Below are 24379 nucleotides of genomic sequence, written 5' to 3' on the forward strand. Positions count from 1 at the left end.
CCAAATACATTAACATGACAAAACAGTTAAAATACCTAAGCAAATGAAAAGAATCGCATTTACAAACCAGGAACATCATTTCACATAACTAATAAAAAAGTTTTCTATTGTGCTGAGCCAAGTACATATAGATATATTTAAATATTAGGATAACAAGTGTTTGACTGACTACATACACAAATATGACATGAAGGTTTGGGGGGTTGGTTGGTTTTTGTGTTTGGGGGGGTTATTTGTTTGTTTGGGGGATTTTGTTATGTTTTTCGAGATAAGGTTTCTTTGAGTAGTCTTGGCTAACCTGGAACTCACTCTGTAGATCAGGCTGGTCTCAAATTCAAAGAGATCCACCTGCCTCTGCCTCCCAAGTATTGGGATTTTTTAATATTTATTTATTATGTATACAATATTCTGTCTGTGTGTATGCCTGCAGGCCAGAAGAGGGCACCAGACCTCATTACAGATGGTTGTGAGCCACCATGTGGTTGCTGGGAATTGAACTCAGGACCTTTGGAAGAGCAGGCAATGCTCTTAACCTCTGAGCCATCTCTCCAGCCCCCCCACCCCAGTACTGGGATTAAAGGCGTGTGTCACCACCACCAGGCCAGACAGGAGGTTTTTAGATGTATTTATTTGACGAGTATGAGTGTTTTGCCTGCATGCATGTCTGCACACTATAGGCAGCGCCTGGTGCCCACAGAGATCAGAAGGGGTCTGGTCCCTGAAACCGGACCAATGGACCTATACGAGCTGCTATGTGGGTGGAAAGAGCCAAACCTGGCTCTTCTGCCAGAGAAGAAAGGACTTGTAACCTCTAAGTCATATCTCCAGCCTCACGATTTAATTTTTAGATGTTGTCTATCTCCTAAAGTGAGGTTTTTATTTGATTTCATTTTAAAATTAATTTAAGTCAGAAAAAAAATCAATGTCTCAAAAATTTTTTTTGAAACACGTTGTTATGGATTACCCAACAAAGAATTCAGAATAATTACTCTCAGATGCACAATAAATCTAAATATAAAAAAACATAATCGTGTATCTAAACAAAAGTAACCCATGCTGTTAATAAGAAAGAGACACCGGGCAGTGGTGACACCAACATTAGTCCCAGCACTTGGGGGACGGAGCAGGTGGATCTCTGAGTTCAAGGTCAGCCTGGTCTACAGAGCGAGTGGCAGGACAGTGGGGACTACACAGAGAAAACCTTTCTCGAAAAGAAAAAAAAATACATTACAAAAAGCCTAGAAATAACTACTGCACTGTGCACACCCAGAACTGGACTGAGAATTTCTGCCTCCGCAGCTGCCAGCATCGGTGAGTTAAAGTATCAAGGCGGAGTGGGAGTTAGGGTTTTAATTCATGGAAATCTGACGTCCCTGTGAACAGGATTATCAGTCCCAAGACTGCTGGGTGCTCAGTCTGTGGAGCACCTGAGACATCCTGTGTACTTTTCTCACAATATTGATTGGCTACATGTTGACGCCGTTCTGTTGTATGGTGGCTTTCTGCTGACTCTGTCCCATCTCCCTCCCCCCACACACACCATATACAAGACGCTGTACTTCTTAATGACTTGCTCTCGGGAGCCATCAGCTCGTGCAAGGCCCCAGACGCTGCTGTCGTCCTTCCTTCTCATCCCCCAGTCCCCTCTCTCTCAGGACCCTGTCACGGAAGAACCACTTGCTGTTCCGTGTCATGGCTGCACACATTACCTCACAGTAGCCTTGGCTGTCTGCACAAGGCCTTCACGGGATACAGGAAGTCGCAATTCCAGCAGGGGCTTCTTCAGGAAACACCAAATGGCAGGTGACGCCTGTCCTGAGGGAGGGCCTGAAGGATGGGGCGCAGACTTAGGAGGCCACGGCGGCTTCCACGGAGGTTTGGCAGCGGTCTTAGGGGCTGCAGTCATGGTCAAAGCTGTGGCTGCAGTTCATGCTGCAGGGCTCATCGGGGTAAAGCCAAAGACAAGGAGTGGATACCTGTCACCTCGCTGGGCCACCTGGTGGACGACAGGAAGATCAAAAACTACCTGTTCTCCCTGCCCATCCAGGAATCCGAGATTATTGATTTTTTTCCTGGAAGCATCCCTAAAGGATGAGGTTCTGAAGATCATGCCCGTGCAGAAGCAGTCATGGGCTGGCCAGCGGACCAGGTTCAAGGCTTTCGTCGCTATTGGGGACTACAATAGTCACGTAGGTCTCGGTGTCAAGTGCTCCAAGGAGGTAGCCACTGCCATCCGAGGGGCCATCATCTTGGCCAAGCTTTCCATTGTCCCTGTGCGGAGAGGCTACTGGGGGAACAAGATCGGCAAGCCCCACACTGTTCCGTGCAAAGTGACAGGCCGCTGTGGTTCTGTGCTGGTGCGTCTCATCCCTGCACCCAGAGGCACTGGCATAGTCTCCGCTCCTGTGCCCAAGAAGCTACTGATGATGGCTGGCATTGATGACTGCTACACATCAGCCAGGGGCTGCACTGCCACCCTGGGCAACTTTGCCAAGGCCACCTTTGACGCCATCTCTAAGACCTACAGCTACCTGACCCCCGACCTCTGGAAAGAGACTGTGTTCACCAAGTCTCCTTATCAGGAGTTCACTGGCACTGACCATCCTGTGAAAATCCACACCAGAGTCTCCATTCGGAGCTCCAGCTGTGGCCACCACATAAGGGTTTTGGTTTGTTTGTTTGTTTGATTGGTTGGTTGGTTTTGGGTTTTTTTGTTTTGGTTTGGTTTGGTTTTTTTCAAGGCAGGGTTTCTCTGTGTACATTTGACTTTCCTGGAACTCACTCTGTAGACCAGACTGGCACCTGGCCACATAAGGGTTTTTGTAGAAGAAAAGTAAAGTGAATTAAGTTGGATTTTTAAAAAATTGCCAGGGCTGAAGAAATGGCTCAGCGGTTAAGAGCACTGCTTGCTCTTCCAAAGGTCCTGAGTTCATTTCCCAGCAACCACACGGTGGCTCACAACCATCTGTAATGAGGTCTGGTGCCCCCTTCTGGCCTGCAGGCACACACACAGACAGAATATTGTATACATAATAAATAAATAAATATTTTTTAAAGAAATTGCCAGGTGGTGGTGGTGCATGTCTTTAATCCCAGCACTCCAGAGGCAGAGGCAGGTATATCTCTGTGAGTTCAAGGCCAGCCCGGTCCACAAAGTAAATTCCAGGACAGTCAGAGCTGTTATACAGAGAAACCCTGTCTCAAAACCAAAACGAAACAAAACAAATCAAAAAATCCTGCAAGGCATGATAGTCCACCCCTCTGTCTTATAAATAAATAAATAAATAAATAAATAAATAAATAAATAAATAGCAGACAAACAAAAAATCTTAAGAGGCCTGTATCTGAAGAGAAGCAGTAGAGGAATAGTGGGCTGGGTGGGGGTAGATAGAGAAGAGGTGGGGGGAGGAATTAGAAAGAGGGGAGGGGAAACTTTGGTTGGAATATAAAAATAAAAACTAAATAAACAAACAAAACTCCCAACAGTGATGGAAGAGGAGGCCTCAGCCCCATTGGAGGTGCTGTTGGCAGCCGCTGGGAAAGTGAGAGCCATTGCTACTTAATGTGGCTATGAGAGGTGGCCCACGCCCAGTCAGGGGCCACACACGTGTGTGCATACAGTCAACACTAAACGAACTCAGGGAGATATTAATAATACACACAAAATAAAGACGTGAAGTTGGGAGGGAGACAGGTTGGGGGAATCTCATCAGGAGCTAGAGGGAGGTAGTGGGGAGCTGATATGATCAAAATACATTGTCTATATGTACAAAATGTTCACCGGATAAATAAAAATTTGTTTAATTATATTGATTCCAGAAAGGAAGAGGGAAGGGTGGGGTCAGGAATTCTAGAAAAAAAAAAAAAAGAGTGGTTGAAACTTCCACAGATTTTAAGAAAGATGTAGACACAGTCCAGAGCATAAGGGTCTCCAGTGAAATAAAGCCACGACGCACTCAACAATCTGTCCACAGTCGGGAGAAAGCAAACGTCTCAGGAGATCCACTGCAAGTGAATGGAATGGCTTATTCCAGGTTACAAGGAAATGCACTAAGAGGCTATCTATAAAGAATAGAGAGAATGGTAACAAGTGTCTGTTTAATACCCCCTGGCAGTGCAACCCATAGCTGCATCATGTCCAATAGGGAACCCCACTGTTAAGTTTCTCTGCCCAGAGAACGGAGGATCTCCCGCGGGGCTGAATACAGGCGTTAGGACTTGCCTGTCTGAGATGGACCATACTGCCGTCAACTTCATCTCATGCGTGTGTTTTCTTACTTCCTTTCGTTTTCAACCAAAAAAATAATATTCTACCGAATGTCCTAAAATTAGGAATTATACCGCCAAACAAATGATAGATAAAAAGAAAAACATGGAAAAACAGAAAACAATAGCTTTTCTTTTCATTTTTCTCTTTAAATGTGTCTCAGTAATGTCATTTTTAAAACCACAACGGCATCATCTCCAAATATATGCATGAGTTTTGCACAATTGGACAGATTTCTTGTGTGTGTAGGCATGGGCATGGGTGTTTTTCCTCTCTGTGTGACTGTACTCTATGATCATGTCTCGTGCCAGGGGAGAGCAAAAGAAATCCTGGGTCTCTTGGGACTCGAATTAAGACTGTTCTGAGCCACCGTGTGGGAGCTGGGAAGCCAAGAAGCAGCCAGTGTTCTTAACTGTGGGCCATCTCTTTATGCTTTATTGTGTGTGCGTGTGCATGTGTGTGCGTGTGTGTGCACGCGTGTGCATGTGCGTGCATGTGTGTGTGTGTGTGTGTGTGTGTGTGTGTGTGTGTGTCCACACTCTACCCAATGAGCCATCCTGCTGGCCTGGGACATGTCAAGACTCTCTCTGACTGTGACTTGTAGAACCTTAGGTATAATATGCCTCTGCCTCATTTTGCATCTGTCTTTAACTACAGCTAAGCGATCTCCTTGAATTTCTTCAGATTTAGTTTAGTTTTAGTTATGTGTATATGAGGGACAATGTGGTAGTTTGAATGGGAATGGCCCACACAGACTCATATACATGAATGATTAGTCACCAGGGCATAGGACTGCTTGGGAAGAATTAGGAAGTGTGACCTTGTTGAAGGAAGTGTGTCACTGAGGGTGGCTTTGAGGTTTCAAAAATCCACACCAGGCCGTGTCTCTCTCTTCCTGTTGCCTGTCGATCAGGCAGCTCTCAGCCTCTGCTCCAGCACCATGCCTGTCTGCTTCCTGCCATGATGCTCATAAATTAAGCCTCTAAGCCAGTATTTCTCAAGGTTCGTGACCCTTTGGTAAATAACCCTTTCACGGGGCTTGTCTAAGATCATCAGAAAACACAGATGTTTACATCATGATTCACAACAAGAGCAAAACTACAGTTAGGAAGTAGCAGTGAAAATAATTTCATGGTTGGGGTCACCACAACATGAGGGACTGTGGTGAAGGGTCGCAGCTCTGGGGAGGTTGAGAACCACTGCTCTGAACTGCAGACAAGCCCCTGCTCAAATGCTTCCCTCAGTAAGTGCTGCCTTGGTCTCTGCACAGCAACAGGACAGCAGCTAAGACAGCAGCGGCATGCACACCCGGCTACAGAAACACCTGACTGCAGAAGGACAGCAGCTAAGACAGCGGCGGCATGCACACCCGGCTACAGAAGGACAGCAGCTAAGACAGCGGCGACATGCACACCCAGCTACAGAAACACCTGACTGCAGAAGGACAGCAGCTAAGACAGCGGCGGCATGCACACCCGGCTACAGAAGGACAGCAGCTAAGACAGCGGCGGCATGCACACCCGGCTGCAGAAGCCCACAGACAACAGAAGCATCAGATCTCCCTGCAGTGGGACATACAGGAAGTTGTAAGCATCTGATGCTGGCGATAGGAATCAAACTGTGTCCTCGGCGAGAGCACGAAGTCCTCTCAACTGCTGCGCCATCTCGCTGGCCCAGCGTTCTCGCATTTTTATTTCTCCATCACGTTTTCCATTTCGTCTCCATTATTTCTTACTGACTTATTGCCTGTACAATCAATTACTGGTTACCTCCCTATAGAGTGTTTATTTCCTTGCTTATAGTCTTCATTTTATTCCGTTTCCTGTGTTTCAGCTCCGTGGGCATCTTTCAAACGGCAATTTTCAATTCTTTAAGCGATTCATAAACCTTAGCTTCCTGCTGACCAGTATCTAGTGTTTTGGTGTCATGGCCGCTGTGTGGTTGTAGCATGAGTCTCTTCTTCTTTGTATGTTGTGTTATCCCTCACGAAAATGTGTGCATTTGAAAACCAATCAGCAGTATATCCCATGAGGAAAATTAAGGATAAGGTAGAAATTTCTCAAAGCACTAAAATTAGAATGGCTGAAGTCTGGCAATGCCACTACTGAATTAGGCAACAGATATTAATGGTCACAGTTGAGATACCTATTATCCAGCTCAGTGTCAAAGCAGTAGACGAGATGCCACCACAAGGCATTTGCTCAACCAAATTCATAGCAGCATTATTTGTAATAGCCAGAACCTGGAAACAACCAAGATGCCCCTCAACCAAAGAATGGATTTAAAAAAAAAAAAAAAAAAAAAAGTGGCACATTTCCACAATGGAGTACCGCTCAGCAGAAAAAAAAAAAAAAATGACATCTTTAAATTTGCAGGCAAATGGACGGAACTAGAAAAAACCATCCTGAGTGAGGTAACCCAGACCCAGAAAGACAAATATAATTTGTACTCACTCGTAAGTGGATACCAGACATAAAGCCTACAGCCCACAACCCCAGAAAAGACAGAACCCACAACTAGCCACAGGGCAGAGCTCCCGGAGTACAAGTGAAGAGAGGGAGGAGGGATAATATGAATAAAGGGATCAAGACCATGATGGGAAACCCACAGAACAAGCTGACCCGAGTTAGTGGGAGATCACTGACTCTGGACTGACAACCTGAAAACCTACATAGGACCGAACTAGGCCCCCTGAATGCAGGTGACAATGGTGGGCTTGGACAGTATGTGGGGTCACTAGCAGTGGGACCAGGATCTAACTCTAATGCATGAACTGACTTTGGTGAGCCCATTCTCTATGGAGATACCTTGCTCAGCCTAGGCACAGGATGGGGGTGGGAGGCAAGTGGGGTGGCAGGAGGTCGGGGGAGAGCCTTGGTCCGGTTTCAACAAGGTGATGGGAGACTTAGTTGACTTCCCAGGGGAGGCCTTACCCTCTCTGAGGAGCTGATGGGGGATGGGGTAGAGGAAGGGAAGGGAGTGGGAAGAGAGGAGGGAGGGGGAACTGAGATTGGTATGTAATAAATAAATAAATAAAATTCATACTTATAAGAAAAAGAGGAATTTTTTGTTTTTATTTTATTTTTAAAAAGAAAACAAACTATCTTTTTTATTATACATACCAATCCAAGTTCCCACTTCCTCCTCTCCTCCCATTCCCTCCACATAACCTCCAACCCCATCCCCATCCACTCCTCAGAGAGGGTAAGGCACATTGCCTTGTGGAAGGTCCAAGGCCCTCCCTACTGTATCTAGGCTGAGCAAGGTATCCATCCAAAGAGAATAGGATCCCAAAAAAACAGTACAAGCAGTAGGGATAAATCCTAGTGGCCCCTCAGACTGCCCCAGCCATGCAACTGTCACCCACATGCAGAGGGACTAGTTTGGTCCTATGCTTGTTCGTTCTCAGTCTAGCTGGAGTTGGTGAGCTCCCATTAGCTCAGGCAGACTGTTTCAGTGGATGAACCCATCATGGTCTTGACCTCTTTGCTCATATTCTCACTCCTTCCACTTTTCAACTGGACTTTGGGAGTTAAAAGGAAAATGTTTTAAGAGATGTGCTAGTTGAGTGGAAGCAGAGCATTCTAAACACCAAGTGCTAATTATAAAGTAAGGGCCGAGTGGCTAGATTTAGCTTTTATAACCACTTATATACTCTGAACGTGCTGCAGATGGTAATTTTTCAATAAAATCTATATTTGCTTAATCTCAAAAGAAGTTATTTGACCCCCATACCTTCATCCAGGCAAGACTGCCAGCATTCATCTGGTCTACAGATTGCTGGAGTCTCTCGTCTATTCTTAGGTCACACCAGTCCTCTCTTCTTACCGTTGTGCTGGGGCAGACACAGCCGCCCACGCCCACCCTAGGAAGCCACAGATGTGGTGTGGGAGGGCCTCCCCTTCCGTGGCCCCTGAGGAAGTGGGAAGTTCAGAGATTTCTCCTAGTTACTCAATGCCGTTTTAGAAAAAAGCCCCAGGGAGAAGGGCCGCAGGCTTCAGCTCCCCTACGCTTCCCCTATGCTACCGCCGTCCTGGCCACTGTGAGTTCTTGACCAGCTCTGGAAGCTCTCAGGTCATGTTGGCCTGTATGCTGTGATGCTCATGAACCACTCAAACCACGGGGCCTTTATTTTACCCTCTTCTGCTGGTGTCCCAGGCTTGGCACAGCTCTATGTGTTAGAGCATAAACTGTACCCAGAGCCCACCGAGTGGGATAATTTTCACAAGAACGGAGCATAGAGCATCTCTTCCCGAGACCTAGAACAGCGGCCTTGCCAGGTCACACTGAAGGGTGAGCGGTCCACACTCCCTCTGTGGTGGACATAACCTATGTCCGGCTGCTAACAAAAGCAAAAGAGTCGCTGCTAACAGAGACCAAGAACAGAAAATCTGTGAGACAGATACTCATGTCTGGCCAGCTTAGCTTTGATGAGCCGTGTCACAGCCATTTTGCCACATGCTCCCCCTCTAAAATGGAATGTCTGGAACCCAGAAAAGGATCCCAGCCCCTTTGGCTAATAATCTGAACAACATGTCACTGGGAACAGCTTCCACTCAACCGTTTCTGTAGGCAAGAGCTTTAGAAACAAAGGGCCAGTCTGTAAATGTGATCCGTTGCTTCTGCAAGGGAGAGTTCTCAGCCTGCTGTCAGCACACGGGGTCTTCCCTGTGCCCAGATAACTGTGATGGACATTTGCACCCACTATCAGTTCCAAACTCAGATGTTAGGCAGACGGTTCAGAGTTAAGTCACTGGGTGCTCTCGCAGAGAACTGGGTTTGATTCCCAGAGCCCACACAGTGGTTCACAACTGTCTGTGACCGCAGTTCCAGGGACCTGATGCCCTCTTCTGGCCTCCTTGGGCAGACTACTCAACCATGGTGTACAGACATTCGTACAGACAGAACACCCACACACACAAAAATAAAAAATTAATAATGATGTGGATTTTCTGAGATATGGATTCTCAGAAAACCCAATACACACGCAAAGAAAATAAGGAAGCTTTTATTAATGGATCTGATGTAAATAATTGCAGAATATTTATATTGCAAAGGATACTTATCGATGTAACAAAATCTATAACGACTTTGACAAGAGCTCAAACCCTAAATACCAGTAGTGTATTAAAATTTCAAAGAACGACTACAGAAAAAAAATGCTTCATCAACCTTCAAAATGTATTCTTCTTCAATAAACGCACACTGTAGGCCAGCCTCACTAGAGGGGAGATTGGGACAGAGGATTTTGCTTCAAAGTTCAAACTTTATTGACGAGTTCAATCTGGACAGAAACTGGAGAAATGCAAGGTGTGTGGCCAAGTCTCTGACTACTGTTCAGCCCTTACAAGACAGCAGAGAGCCCACACAACAGAGAAACCTACAGGGGTAAAGAATGTGGCAAAACCTTAACCAGTGTTCAAATCTGACAGAACGTCACAGGATTTATACTGGAGAGGATGTGGCAACACCTTTAATGAAAGTGTAAATCTTTCGACATCAGAGTTCATTTTAGAAAGAATTCTTATAGATATGCAGACAGTAAAGGCCTCTTTGGGGCTGGAGAGGTGACTCATCATTTAGAGACACCAAATGCTCTTCCAGAGGACCAGGACTTGGTGCCCTGCACCCACATAGCGCCTCACGCTGGGAGACCTGATGCCCTCTGCTAGCCCCTGAGGGCACTGCACAAACTTTTTTTTAAATGGAAAAAAGAGACTTTTGTTTCAAATGTACACACGAAAGGAAAGCAAAATATACATTTATAAGACAAAATGATTATTTAAATATGTAAGGGTATAGAAAGTCTTTGTGCACTCCAGACTTTAAGATAGGGGATACGGTAGATGAACCGCACACACACAGGACTCTTGGAGCAGGCGTCTGACAGGGCTAACACAGGCTTCCCGGCTAGATAAGCCCTCTACCTTTGAGCCACACCAGCCCAGCAAAACCTCCACTGCTTTAACTTTTCTAGATACCATGAGTTGACGTAAATAAACCATCACAGACTCAGAGAATTACGCAGCCACTCCCTCTAAAATGATGTGATTGTATTATGTATCTGAGGTTTCTCGATAGCCTTGCTCCTGGACACTGGAGGAAACTCTGACGTAGGCCCTTTATAACCAAACAACAAGATTAATCTGAGAATTTGCCGTCTGTATGCGACACAGCCCAGACAGTGGATTCAGAAATGCTTTTATGCAGATTATGTACAGCTTCACTAAATAAAGATCACCCTTTCCTCTTTGGGGTTTTTTGCTTGGTTTTGTCATTGGTTTTTTGTTTGTTTTTGTTTTGGGGGTGGGATTAATTTGCTCATGTTATTCGTTGCTCTTTTGGGGTTTTATTTTGATTTGGGTTTTTTTTATGTTTTTTTTTTTTTTTTTTTTTTTGGTTTTTCAAGACAGGGTTTTTCTTTGTAGCCCTGACTGTCCTGGAACTCACTCTGTAGACCAGGCTGGCCTCAGACTCAGAGATCCACCTGCCCCGGCTTCCCAAATGCTGTGATTAGGGTGTGCAGCCGCTATGCCTGGCAGAATGAATCTTTTCAGTGAGTTGTTACTTTTTTTTTATGGTTTATTTAACTTTATTTTATGTGCTTTAGTGTGAAGGTGTCAGATCCCCTGGAGCTGGATCTTCAGACAGTTGTGAGCTGCCATGTGGGTGCTGGGAATTGAACCTGGGTCCTCGGGAAGAGAGTTGTTACTTTCTTATTGTTATGGTTTTGGTCCCTGTCCCTTTAAGAGACAAGCCACGCCCATTCCCTCCCCATCCGCTGAGGCAGGCTGATCTTCAGCTTCTGGCCAGAGCTCGCTCTCTTTTCCATCTTCCTCTCAGAGAGGCAGGTTCGCTTCTGCCTCTCTCCCCACTTCTCTGCTTCCCCTTCTCTGTCTCTCTCTCTCTCCCTCCCCCTTCCCCCTTCATAACTCCCCTGAATAAATATTCAACCTCACCATGTCTCTGTCTTCTGCCAGCCCGCCATGTGTCTCCCTGCCTGGGACCAGCCACTGCTCAGGGACCGGCAGCCTTCTCTGCCTGGGACTGGCTGCTCGCAGGGCCTGTTGTCTGCCGCCACATGGCCTGCTACCACCATTTGGGACTTCATAGCATTTGCTGTTTGCCTACAGCTGCCACCTGGGACTCCGCAGCATTTTTAAAAGAACACAACACTTATTTTGAGTGAATTGCCACAAGCATTAAGTTTTTCCATCCTTCTTCAAACTTTTAAGTAACATATATCAATCACACACCCAGGCAAATGGAGTGAAGCTGTCTGGTAACCATTGCCAGGATTAGTTACTACACTTTGAAATAATTGGTGATAATTATTTTCATCAATTACGACTTGCTTCCTTTTGTGAGAGCAGTGACAGTCATGGAAATGTTATTACAGAGGTGCAATAAAAAGTCCTGATTGCCAGGTGGTGGCGCACACCTTTAATCCCAGCACTCCAGAGATAGAGGCAGGTGGATCTCTGTGAGTAAGGCCAGCCTGGTCTATAGAGTGAGTTCCAGGACAGGCTCCAAAGCTACAGAGAAACCCTGTCTCAAAAAACAAAACAAAAACAAACAAACAAAAATCCAGATTCCAGAATCTTAAATTACCTTTTGTGAAATTTTAGTCATTAATTGTTTTCACAGATCATTCCATGACCTACAAAACACACAAAATTTAGTTCGAGGATAGCCTGATCTAAGAAGCGAGTTCCAGAACAGCCAGACCTACACAAAGAAATCCTGTCTAAAAAAAAAAAAAAAAAAAAAACTATATAAAAAGAAGAGGCCAGAGTAGTATTTATGTAAGTGTAGATGCTGTGTCTATTCAAAAAGAGTAATTATTGAAATGAAAGATAAATTTAAAAATAAAGTTAAAAGGTAAAGTTTGAAATCTCCTCTACCTGAGAAATTGTTATTCCACTGAAGGACTTATTCTAAATAAAAGCCTAATCCTTGTTTGAAAATCTCTGCACGCCAGCACAGGTAAGGCAGGGAACTGGACTGGAGGGAGAACCTAGCTCTCTGAGCTCTAACTAGGCCATCACGCCGTGGAGACTTTGTGAGTCCTCCGGAGCACCAGCTCTGCCCCACAACACCGCGCGATCCTACCCACTCGCCACGCAGTAGTTTCGCTATCTCCCGCACATTGTTGCGGCCTCAGAAATCATCTTCGTGCTACCATTGTTTCTACGCTTATCCTTTAAAAACCTCAAAGGAGCAGGGGAGCCTCTCTTGGGTCAGTGCTTTAAGGTCCCAAAGCTGTGCAAACGCGTCCACCTGCTCAGCCTGAGTTTCTGCCCACTGGACCAATCTCCGCTCACTACGAGGGTCTCAGGCAGACCCCGCCTTCCCATTGGGAGGAAGAGGTTGCTCAGCAGGAAACAAATGCGAAGAGAGACTTAAAGCAAACCCTTCCCTCCAAGGGAGCATGGCATTCTTGGCATCTGCAATCCAGACCCCCTGAACATCTGTCAGCGAGAAAGCAAATAAATCTACGGTATTAGGCACCGGGTTCCTGTTGCTCTGTTAGGGCAGGCCTAGGAAAATAACAGCCACAGTCTAGTCTGCCCGTCATCCCCTCCGGAGCACTCCACACAGCAGTAGGGGATTGGTGCTCCTCTAGGGCCACACTGGCTGAGGAGTAGCCACTTCCAATCTGTCTAGTGGCTTCGATCTTTCTCCTAGGAACAGTGGAAGGTTGGGGACAGGAGGTAGTGAGGTGGGTTGCACGAGAACGTCCCCCATGGGCTCACTCATATGTGCGAACACTCCGTCCCCAGCTGGAGGCACTGTGTGGGGAGACAGTGGAACCTAGGAGGCGGAGCCTTGCTTGAGGAAGAAAACATCACTTCCAGTTTAATCTGCTTCCCACTCTGGTTAAGATGTGAGCTCTCAGCTTCCTGCTTCTGCAGCAATGTCTCTGCACTGATATATTCCTCCGCCTCTGGAACCTTAAACCAAAATAAACGCTTGCTTCTCTTAGTCACTTTTGGTCACGGTGTTTTTATCACAGCAACCGAACAGTGACTAATGCAGAGGGTAAGACTTCTTTGAATCATTCAGTGAGACTCCATCTTGCTGATCTCGGAGGTGGACAGCCCACTCACTCAGAGTTCCACCCTTCTCCCCAACCCCAGCCATCCATAGTCTGGAACAGTTAAAATATGCCTTTCAGTCCTATTGGGGAAGGAAGGGACAGAAAAAGGACACTTCACCTATTCATACTGTCTCAGCAGGGTCCCCTCGGCCCAGGCTAACCCTTTAAGGTTATGAGGACAGACCAGGCTATGCGCCACACACTCCTTTCCAGACTGGGACAAAGCCAGGGAGAGGGGAGAAGTAAGCCTGACTCAGGGGCTGAGTGTGGAGGCCTCCCCACCACAGGACAGGGCGGAGCCGTGAGGAACAGCCTGCTGCTTCCATCCACATGGCCTCTGACTGATGCACAGCTGCCTCCTCTCTGGGGTTCCACCCCCACCCAAGGGGCAGTCCCAGGGTCTTTAGTTCACCTCCCCAAAGCAGACATGGTCCATCCGGCTGAGACAGGCTGAGACTGAATCTAGTGCCCTCCCAGGGTAGGAGGAAAGAAAACACCCACATCCCTCGGTAGGGGTCAGGTCCTGCTGGACACAGGAAGGGCCACAGGCTGGGGCTATGTGACCTCAGGGTTCTGGGAAGGCTGAGGGTCGGAGCTCCTCACAGGAGTCCAAGATGCAATAGTCACTGCCGCCCCCGTCTGAGTCCAGAGGAGGGGGTCGGACAGAGACTGGAGAAGCCCAGCCCTCCTGGGGCAGGTAGGCAGACGGCTGTCCCTCCAGCTCCAGACACACTGCGGGCAGCACATGCTCCAAGCCTGGTGGCCCTGAGAAGCCAGGGCCTGCGCCTTCCCACTGCAGGCTGGAAAACTGCGCAGGGCACGCTGGGCTGTAGGTGAGGGATGCAATGGCCTCCCGGATGCTGGACCCTGAGCCTCCTGATGGAGTGTTGACACCATTCCGTCTTGGTTGCAGTCCCGTTCTGTGGGCCCCTGCCCAGGTCTGCATCAGAGCAGGAGGCAGGAGAAGGGCTTAGGTAGTATGTTCGGGACTTACCCTGGGAGCAGCAGAACCCCACACACACACACACAGCCAGATCTCCTCCTCCAGGAAGTTCTAACATAGCTCCCAAAGCCAAGGCGTGCCTGGGCCCAGAGCATTCTACCTTCCTCCCATGCGTGCAGCACTGAATCTCTTCAGGCCCCTCAGGTCCCCCTCAGCCCAAGGCCACAGGCTTATAGCAGCATGAGCCAGGTGCCAAAGACAAAGGGAAAGATGTGACAGGTGCCAAAGACAAAACCATGGCAGAATGCTCATCCAGGGCCACCCAGCAGAGACAGATAGGAGACACCACCACCACCCACCCCCAAAATGCAGCAACACACAAAACTAGAGACACAGTCTGGAGCCTCTGTGGAGCCACAGGATGGCTGAGCCTCCCAAAGAATGCTGACTCTCAGGGGGACTAGAATCCTCCACAATATGTCCCTGTGTCTCACAGTCCACCACTGCTGTGCTAGGGAAAGCTGGCCCACAGCACCATCCCATAAATACAGCAAAATATGTGCCCATTAGAGATGGGGTACAAATGTAAGCCTACTCCATGTGCAAAAGAGACTCGGAGCATAGTCAGGTACCCACTGCTCATGCCCTCCAGTCTAAGCCCAAACTTTGCTTACACAAGGCAGACTTCTAGACCATATCTGCCCCTGTAGTGCCAGACTTGACCCTGCCTCCCTGAAGTTCCCCAGCACACACCTGGAAGTCCCCATTGTACACACTGTAGAGAGGAAGGAAGAAAGGTGCTGGAGAAGGAACATTCTGGTAGATGATTCTCTTCACCCTGAAACCAAAATAAAAAAGTCAGGACCAAAGGGACCAAGACAGAAGCCTTTCCTAATGCCACACTCCAGCTTAAGGTCACTGCCAAGACTGGACCTTCTACCTACCAGATGCCAGCCCACTACACACAAACCTGTCCTCAAAGGCCACTAAGCACATCAACACATGCGTATTATTTCATCTACCCAGGAGGCTAAGGCATGAGATCACTCAGCCCATTTGTTGAGGACCAAAGTTGGTAATGCAGTAATATCCATCAAAAATAAAAACATAAATAAATAAAACCTCTGAATGAACCCCAGAACGGGAGCCAATATAGGTGGGTCACTGTGACCTCTCTGGTTAATGCCCATATTTTTTTTTTTTTTTGGTTTTTCGAGACAGGGTTTCTCTGTGGCTTTGGAGCCTGTCCTGGAACTAGCTCTTGTAGACCAGGCTGGTCTCGAACTCACAGAGATCCGCCTGCCTCTGCCTCTGGGATTAAAGGTTAATGCCCATATTTACACCACGGCCTGTGTGCACTCTCCAATAGTGGGTTCAGGGCCTGGAAGCAACCAGCTGTGTCCTTAGCACTCAGATGAAGCCAACAACTCCAGAGATAACATCTGTGCCATCAGCAGGCAGCCATGTTTCCCCGGTCTCACATACTAATACATGTGTGCTGTGGGACAATGGTCTTGTATTGCTTTAATAAAATGCTGATTGGCCAGTAGCCAGGCAGGAAGTAGAGGCAGGGCGACAAGAGCAGGAGACTTCTGGGAAGAGGAAAGGGTCAGTCTGCAGTCAACACAGAGGAAGCAAGATCAGAACACCTCACTGATAAAAGGTGACAACCCACGTGGCTAGCACAAACAAGAATTATGGACTAATTTAAGATGTAAAATTAGTTAATAATAAAACCTGAGCTATTAAGCCAGCCAGTTTATAATTAATATAGACTTCTGTATGTTTCTTTGGGGCAGGACCAGATGGGACAAAAACCTCTGTCAACACACGTGTATCCCAGCACACTTACATGCATGCCCACAATTCATACACACACACACACACACACACACACACACACACACACACACACACTGGCTACCTACCTGGGTGACAGCTTGAACAGAAGGTGGATAAGGCCGGTCAGCAGAAGAAAGATGGACACAGCAACAAGGATGCTATCCGACCACTGCCAGGATGGGAGCAGGAAGTCTATGGGCAGAAAGGTCTGTGGCTGTGAGTAGCCTAAGTGCCAGTATGTTCCCCTAAGTCCACATGGTAAGGGGGAAGGGGGAGTCACCGTTAGTTCTCTGAGCCAAAACAGAAAGAGTTTAGGATGGGCCTTGGGGCTTGTGTTGTGAACCTCGGATGTTCCTGGGGTGACCTCATCTGCACCCCTCCTTTCCCATCTGCCATAAGGCCGATGGTCACCACTGCACAAAGGATCAGCCCGCCACTCACAAAGGAAACCTAGGTCTTGTCCAGCCTCAGACAGAAGCAGCTAGTGTGCAGTCCTGGACACCCTTGCTCCTCATGGTGGCCACTAGCTATGAATTAGCATATCCAGAAACAAGGGGAGGAGCTGTAGGTTGAGAAAAGAGAGGAAAGGCAGAAGGAACCAAGGAACAGAGACTCAGGCCAACCTGTGACAAAGCACCCACCACACAGCACCTACCCTGTCTCCATCTCCGGGGAGAAGGAAAGGACACAGGCTGGCTCCACTCACTCCAATGGCTCTTATAGTACTTCCCCTCTGCCATGCCATCCTCCTCCAACAAAGTCATCTGGACACGCAGTCTGGCCTCGTAGATGGAGCCAGGGTTCAGCTCGACAGCTTCAAGGCTGAGCCAGGTCACTCCAACAATACGGTCCTTGTGCCGGGCCTGCTGCAGGGTTGGGGCATTTGACTGAGTGCAGGACCCTAAAGAATGGACACACATGTACCAACAAGCCCACTCGCACATATATATACACACCAGTGGGCACGTGTACACCTTTACCACATTTACACACTCTCTCCAGTTAAACATTCAGCCAGAGAAGCACAAAGCAAAGATACTCACACATATAAGCACACATGTACAAACAGGCACACTCACACACTATGTTCAAAGACACACACACAGACACAGGTTTGTATGTAGCCAGCACCTACATGCACATCTGATTCTGACTCCCTCTGTCCTCACCACTGACTCTAGCCAGTCCCAGGAGAGAGACCTCAGAGATCTACCACCAAGTTACCTCCCAGGGCTCTTCCTGCTTCTTGAAGGCCAGCTCATAGTTGAGGTTTGAGCTCCAGGGCTCCAGAGCAAAATGGATGCTCCAGGTCAGGACACAACTCCCAGAGCTGACGTTGCTCTGCAGATCCGAGGGGGGATCCAGCTTAACTGAAACAAGGAAGGGCCCAGTGAGGCTGCAGCTACCATTGTGTCCCTCAGCACGGCCAGAACTGGGACCAAGGACATTCCCAAGAGGTCATGGTCAAGGCTCCTTCAGACCAGGGATCTCATCTGAAGACTAAGTCAGGAAAACTGCTTGGTGAAAGACAGTGACTTCCTTAAGTCCCTGCAGCAAGGTAATTTCTTTCACAGTTGGCTGCAGGAAGTTCTTTCTGGTGTCCTTCTGGAATAATTCCTGCTGTGACAGGAGTGGTGATGTGGGAGTCCCCTCTGTGTGCTGCGATTACCATTAATGAATAAAGAAACTGCTTTGGACCTGTATCAGGGGAGAACTTAGGAAAAGCTAGGCTGAATGCTGGGAGAAAGGAGGCAGAGTCAGAGAGACGCCATGGAGCTGCTGCCAGAGTCAGACACGTTGAAACTTTGCCAGTAAGCCACTGCCACGTGGCGATACACAGAGTAATAGAAATGGGTTAAATTAATATGTAAGAGTTAGCCAATAAGAAGCTAGAATCAATGGGCCAAGCAGTGGTTAAATTAATACAGTTTCTGTGTGATTGTTTTGGGAAGAACAAGCGGCCCCTCCTCCAACAGAGGGCATCTCCAGTAGCTCTCAGGCTGCAGTCTCACCCCCACCTAACCACGGCTCTTCATTCTTTGCCCAGCCCCGGCTCTGCAGCAGCCATTGTGCTGCTTCCCAGGGACCTATCTGCTTCCAGGTCTACTTGGTAAGGATTCTCAGGCAGAGTCAAAGGCTCAAGATCACAACCTCAGAGCCAAGAAACAAGGGCACTGCCGGCAGGGCTGTCCTACTCACTGTGCCTCCACGGCTGGAACTGCGAGTCCACCAAGCTGACCTGCTCCTGCCCCATGACATGGCGGTGCAAAGTGATGGTGAAGACGTCAGTGGGCACCAACACCTCCTCAAGGGGCAGCGTGAGGGTGCACACACTGCCCTGGAATGGGCACCTGTGCCTGATATCTGTTACCTGGTTACTGGAAAGGCCACGTGTTAGCACCATGGATGCTGCCATCACCACAGGGACCCTGTACCCTCCCTGAGCAGGCCTGGCCCTCCGTCCTCACCTGGTAAAGAGGAGCCAGGCCCTGGATTCCAGGCCCACTTCTGGAGCCGACCAGTGGCAGTCAATCCTGAAGAGGCTGTTGCTGAAGCAGGTGAATGTCCCAGCCTTCGGCCCTGGGGATGGGGATGGGGGGAGCACACAGTAGGGCCTCAAGGCAGAGCTGATGTAGGTGAGGGAGATCTGACCAGAACTACTCCAAAGAAAGTCCCAAGAGAATGTGTCAGGGGCAGGATGAGAGGCTTAGGGAAGACTGAGCTGTAACCATGGTACCACGGTCATTCAGACCTGAGACCTTTGTGGGGTGTGAGGCGGTGGGACACTAGAGGACAGGTTCAAGCAGTGTCTGGGCCCATATTTCCCCTGGGTTGTCACAGATGACAACTTGTCCCCAACTCCCCTCTCTATGCTGTTACCTCAGGGAGATGTGGCACCAAACTCTTACCTGCTCCGTGTTCTGGAACAGGGACTCCCCAGGAGATGCAAGAGCAGACACAAGTGTAGATCAGGAACCAGGGGCCCAGGACCTGTTTTACTGCCATCCTCTCCAGGGGCCAACCTGCAAAAGACTGAACTGTAGGGCCTGTGGGAGGCGTCCCCTGTTGGAGGTGTTCCCTGTGCTGGGCACCCCATGGGAGGCCTGCTTCCCACAGGGCTCTGCACAGCCGGTGCCCTTACCATGTCCTGTGAACAGGACTGGGCACAGCTCTCCAGCTTCAGTGATTAACTGAAGCTTAGAAAAGCCAACTGACTCAACCAAAGACTGGTACCTTCGGCACTAAACTGTCCCCTCACTCAGATCTCCTGAATCCTGGACTCTGACAGCATCATGTCCACATTGCCTGCCATCCATCTCAGAGTGGTACCCTAGGCTCTGCAATACCTGTGCTCTCTGTCTTGGTTCTTGTTGGTTTGTCTGTCTGTCTGTCTGTCTGTCTGTCTGTCTGTTTTGAGATGGAGCCATTCTGTGTAACCCTGGATGGCCTGGAACTCACTCTGTAGACCAGGCTGGCCTTGAACTCACAGAAATCCTCCAGCCTCTGCCTCCTGAGTGCTGGGATGCTGGGATTAAAGGCGTGCGCCACCACTCCCAGTTCTGCCTAGGTTCTGATGACTGTCCAAGGAAAGGCTGTTCATTCACAATGCAAAAGTGAAGTCACATAAAGGACCAGGGCTCTTCTCGGGGTCACAGGACAAGCCTCTATGCATTTTCTGGCCTGCTACTCCTGAAACAGACTTATCCCAGAGTTCTGCCCTGGGGACACAGACAAAGACAGCAGCAAATGTCTATATAACAGACAGCTTTTCCCAAACGGCATGCCATGCACTGTCCTCAGTTGTCCCACAAAGGAAAGTCCCTGAGAAGAGCAAGACCTTGAGCCCTGGGATCCCTGAGAAGCCAAAAGTGGATGGGGACCAGAAGCTATGTCTCAGGAAGTGCCTGACTGTGTGACTCTACTGAGGCCCTGTCACCCCATTTACATCTACAGATGGCTCCTGATAGCCCCTGAGCAGGAAGCAGGGCCACCCTGGTTATACAAGCCTGATTAGCGATAAGAAAGAAGAAAACATACATGCACAGAGACCACAGTGCTGGCCTTCCAGAAGCTGATGCCACCTCAGCAGACAGCACCCTGACCCACAGACCCAGAAGCCTGTATATACCATCCAAGACAGACTTCTTTTTTGTTTGTTTTTGTTGTTGTTGTTGTTGTTTTTCGAGACAGGGTTTCTCTGTAGCTTTAGAGCATCTCCTGGAACTAGTTCTTGTAGACCAGGTTGGCCTTGAACTCACAGAGATCCACCTGTCTCTACCTCCCAAGTGCTGGGATTAAAGTGCCACCACCGCCTGACCCAAGACAGACTTCTATTAACTCCAACCCACCACTGAGCAGTCTGTCTGTCTGTCTGCACCTCTAGACAAACCATTGAAGCTTTGGGATAGAGCATGCAACCTGGGTCACCAAGGGCATGAAAACGAAGCTCCCAGGCACTGCATGCCTCCTCTCATGGTGATTATTGGCAAAGTGGGGACAAAGTATATATTCTCATATACTCCCAGGGTATCTGAGAACAGGATCCTAGACTCACAGAACCTGGAAGGAGAATGTGGGATGCCCTTCTGTATGCTGTGAATATGTCTTTATTACCATTGGTTAATAAAGAAGCTGATTTAGCCAGTAGTAAGGCAGAATAGAACCAGCAGGGAAAAAGAAGCAGAGATACAGGGGAAAAGAAGGCAGAGTCAGAGGGACACCATCCAGCTGCCAAAGGAGAAAGCTTTCCGAGCACCACCGATAAGCCACGGCAATACACAGATTAATAAAAACGAGTCAATTTAAGTTGTAAATCTAGTTAGTAAAAGTTTGAGCTAATAGGCCAAACAGTTTGTAATTAATATTAAACCTCACTGTGGTTATTCCGGAGCTGGCTGGCAGGAGAGAAACCTCCAGTTACACAGTACTGCTACGACTTCCAGCTGAGAACTGGCACAGACCTCAGGGACTTGCCGCCACTGGAGAGAGTCTGCCCACTGCAGCCTCAGGTTGGCCCACGAGCAGATGGCTTGAGAGCAGGGAGCAGAGTGACTTCCAGCCCAGTGTACCCCGTTTCTAGCCAGGGACACCAGAGGCAGGTACACCAGAATTGATGTATTGGATCCGCCTGATACAATGTAGCTATTGTGTGGGCAGAGAGTGTTTCCTCTGCGCAGGGTATCTCCATCTGCACTGGGTAACTTGGGGAGGGTGGGGTCACTACCCTTCTAATAATGAGAAGCCAGAGACCCAGAGAAACCAGAGACTAATCCAGCATGGGACTATTGGCCCCTCTGTTTTAGGAAGGGGTCCCACGAACTTTCTGAGTGCCATGTATGAGTCCTGGGGCTTGGTCTCACCAAGGAGGCTAAAGTCTTGGCCATTACAAGCCTCTCTCTCCCGAAGCTCTACCAGCACAGGCTGGGACATGTCACTGACAGGAGGACTTTCCTCCTTGACAGACAGACCTTGGCCAGGTACTTAGGACAGAAGTAGGCAACTGAACACTCACTAGTCCTTGAGGACAGGCTGACCTGGGTCCAAAAATGTCTGACCACAGCACAGGTTATAGAACCTGTGAGAACCTAGAGGAACGAACACCCGCCATCTTGGAATGGATGCTCCGGGGCATGTAGCCCTGATGTGAAGCCCCCACCACTGCCCAGCACACCCCTTCACATCAGGTGTGAGGACATAACCCTAGCCTCCCAGCCTCTCAAAAAATTTAATATTGGGCTGGAGAGATGGCTCAGAGGTTAAGAGCACTGACTGTTCTTCCAGAGGTCCTGAGTTCAATTCCCAGTAACCACATGGTGGTTCATGGCCATCTATAATGAGATCTGATGCCAACACTGTATACATAATAAATAAATAAATCTTTAAAAAATATATAAAAAATTAATATTACAACATATTAATTAATGTTAATTAATACAACAACAATATAGCTGTGGGCAAGAACACAGCTAGGTAAATACTCCATAAGAAGCCACACCCAAGCCCTGCTCTGTGTGCGTGTGTGTTTGTGTGTGCGTGTACATGCCCTCATGAGGTACCATAATACTCTACCACTAAGCTGCATTCCAGGTCCCATCCCCCTTGCCCAGACAGGGTTTCTCTGTAACAAATCTGACTGCCCTGGAACTCAGACCAGGCTGGCCTCGAACTCACAGAGATCCACCTGCCCCTGCCTCCCAAGTGCTAGGATTAAAGGTGTGCACCACCACCGCCCAGCCAGCAGCAAGTGTCCTTAACCACTAAGCCATCTTGCCATCTCCTCTTTTCTTTTCTCCCTGGCACTGGGTATTGAAGGCAGGGCCTTGGGCATGCTAGGAGGCATGCACCTACCAACTGAGTTACATCCCGAGGCCCTGCTTTCCATCTGACAGGGGCAGGGGAACTCCCTATTCTCCTGCCCACTCACAAAGCCCACAGAAGAGGATGGAAGGAGTCTGCTCTTTAAGCAAACCTTGTCCAGTAGTGTCTTCTCTTCTCTCTGGAGGGAGACACCACGCTCTCCAGCAGCAGCAGGAGCCTGTGGCATAGGGAAGCTGTGCCAGGAAACAGGGCTAGGGGTGGACACAGCATCGAGTTTCCCTTTTGGAAAACCCCACAGAGTGTGAGGACCTCCTCTCTCACCAGGGGGATCCCAGAGCCTGCTGTGCACAGGGTGTGTGAGGACACTCACAATGTTGATGGAGTAGGGACGGTAAGAGCTTGAAGGATGGGGGCCAGTGGACCAGCTGGGTGACAGCCAAGGTGACAGGCTGGAAAGAGCAGAGACATTGAGGCAAAGAAGGAAGCCCCCCAGAAGCACCTTCCCGCATACTTCCTGCAGGAAAGGCAGCAGCTAGTGGGCATTCGTCCGTGGCACACTTGGCTGGACTCAGACGAGGTTGGACGGAGAAGCGGAGGGTGACTTGCACAGGGAAGCTGGTGGGAAGGTGGCTAGGGAGTTCCTTCGGGAATTCTCACTCTGTCCCTCCAATGACTTTTTTACCCATCCAAAAGCACTTGCCCACCCTCTATCTCCTCGCCTGAACCGAGGCTCGGCCAGCTGTGCCTCTCAGCACCCGAACAAGAGGTCCTGGCTAAGGCGGGTTCAAGCAGATGTACTGACACTGTACACTTGAAGGGTGGGTGAGTGGGTGGGTGGGAGGAAATGGTGCCCCACTACTCCCACTGCCTTCATGAGGAAATGCCTCTGTGCCCTGCAGCAGGGGCCTCCCCTGAAGCCACCTGCAGGCAAAGCTAACTAAGCCAAATGGGCAGCTCGGGGCACCTGATAATGCACGTCTCTTGCCCCAGCCCAACTCCTTAACAAAAAATGCATTCCTACGTCACTACCAAAGCCGCCCTGCCCCAAGAGGTATCCAGGACTTTTCACCAAAGTGGAAGTCATGGGTTCTAGTTCACTCCTGGGAGGCTGAGGCCTGGCCAAGAGGAAGCCCAGAGGAGCATCGGTGTCCTGGAAGATCAAGTTAGAGAAGAAAGGCAGAATCCCAGGAAAACAGCCCCCTGCAGCCCAGTAACCCAGAAACAGAGAATGCTGCTCACCCCCACACTCCCTCCTCTCCCTGCTCCCAACCCCAGCGCCCACCTCTCCCAACCCCACGGAGCTAACCTGGAATTCCACCCACATATGCTGCCTCCCATACCCTCTTCTGCCATGAAGCTTTCAAAATATCTGGAGGTCTACAGAAACTTTACCAACCCTGGGCCTAGGTCATTCAGTTTCATCCCCCCAGAAAGTAAGCTCAATCGAAGAAGTTTGAGAAAGCAAAGCTTCTTCCACAAGCACCAATACTTCCTGTCCTTCTCTCTGTTGCCTCCGGGCATGGACACACTGACACCCCTACCACCCCAGCCCTGAACACTGCACTACAGTTTGGCATTTCACGATTATCTCTGCAAAAACGCCATCTCTAGGAGATGGTCAAGACCAATGCACTAGACAAGATCAAACGAGGGCGTCACCCACGTCACCAGGGACCTCTCTGCCTCCTGAAGCTCATGTTAATTTGAGAAGAGGGGAGCCCCACGCACAGACTCACCCTCTGAGGCGCATCTTCTCAGGGCCATAGAGCATTGCAGGCAACCCCAGCCAGGAGGTGACTTAACTGCCAACTGTCCCTGTGTGAACTGCAAAGCTCCTTACCTGATCCAGGAGATAAGTCTGAGCAGGCGGACACGGGCCACCCACATCTGAAACCACAAGCACATCACA

General features: G+C 48.9%; 1 protein-coding gene and 1 pseudogene across 2 annotated transcripts; one reads left to right on the forward strand and one right to left on the reverse strand.

Annotated features, from left to right (window-relative positions):
- Nucleotides 1–1834: 1834 nt before the first annotated feature.
- Nucleotides 1835–2661, forward strand: LOC119811523 (annotated as a pseudogene).
- An 11271-nt stretch (nucleotides 2662–13932) lies between these two features.
- Il9r (interleukin 9 receptor) lies at nucleotides 13933–24262 on the reverse strand. 2 transcript variants are annotated; one of them, XM_038328684.1, is made up of 9 exons: nucleotides 24207–24262; nucleotides 19051–19175; nucleotides 18621–18724; nucleotides 18352–18530; nucleotides 17377–17522; nucleotides 16808–17015; nucleotides 16239–16344; nucleotides 15064–15148; nucleotides 13933–14307 (listed from the first exon to the last, which is right to left on the reverse strand). In XM_038328684.1, the coding sequence occupies exons 1-9, from the start codon at nucleotides 24232–24234 to the stop codon at nucleotides 13933–13935; spliced, it is 1356 nt and encodes a 451-aa protein (XP_038184612.1). In that variant the 5' UTR covers nucleotides 24235–24262. The 2 variants fall into 2 exon arrangements, with proteins under 2 accessions (XP_038184612.1, XP_038184611.1); XM_038328683.1 differs by having other exon boundaries at nucleotides 16808–17018.
- Between the last annotated feature and the right edge of the window lie 117 nt (nucleotides 24263–24379).

Source organism: Arvicola amphibius, chromosome 4, assembly GCF_903992535.2.
Source record: "Arvicola amphibius chromosome 4, mArvAmp1.2, whole genome shotgun sequence".
In the NCBI taxonomy this organism is placed as follows: Eukaryota; Metazoa; Chordata; class Mammalia; order Rodentia; family Cricetidae; genus Arvicola; species Arvicola amphibius.

Bases quoted from the DNA above. Each gene is read 5' to 3' on its own strand.
- Il9r (XM_038328683.1), bottom strand. From the start codon at position 24,234: ATGGCCCTGAGAAGATGCGCCTCAGAGG. The intron at 17,523-18,351 runs GTGAGTAGGACA...TCCTTGTTTCAG, and splicing joins GTTCCAGCCGTGGAGGCACA to TTAAGCTGGATCCCCCCTCG. The intron at 16,345-16,807 runs GTAGGTGCTGTG...TTCTGCCCATAG, and splicing joins TCCCCGGAGATGGAGACAGG to ACTTCCTGCTCCCATCCTGG.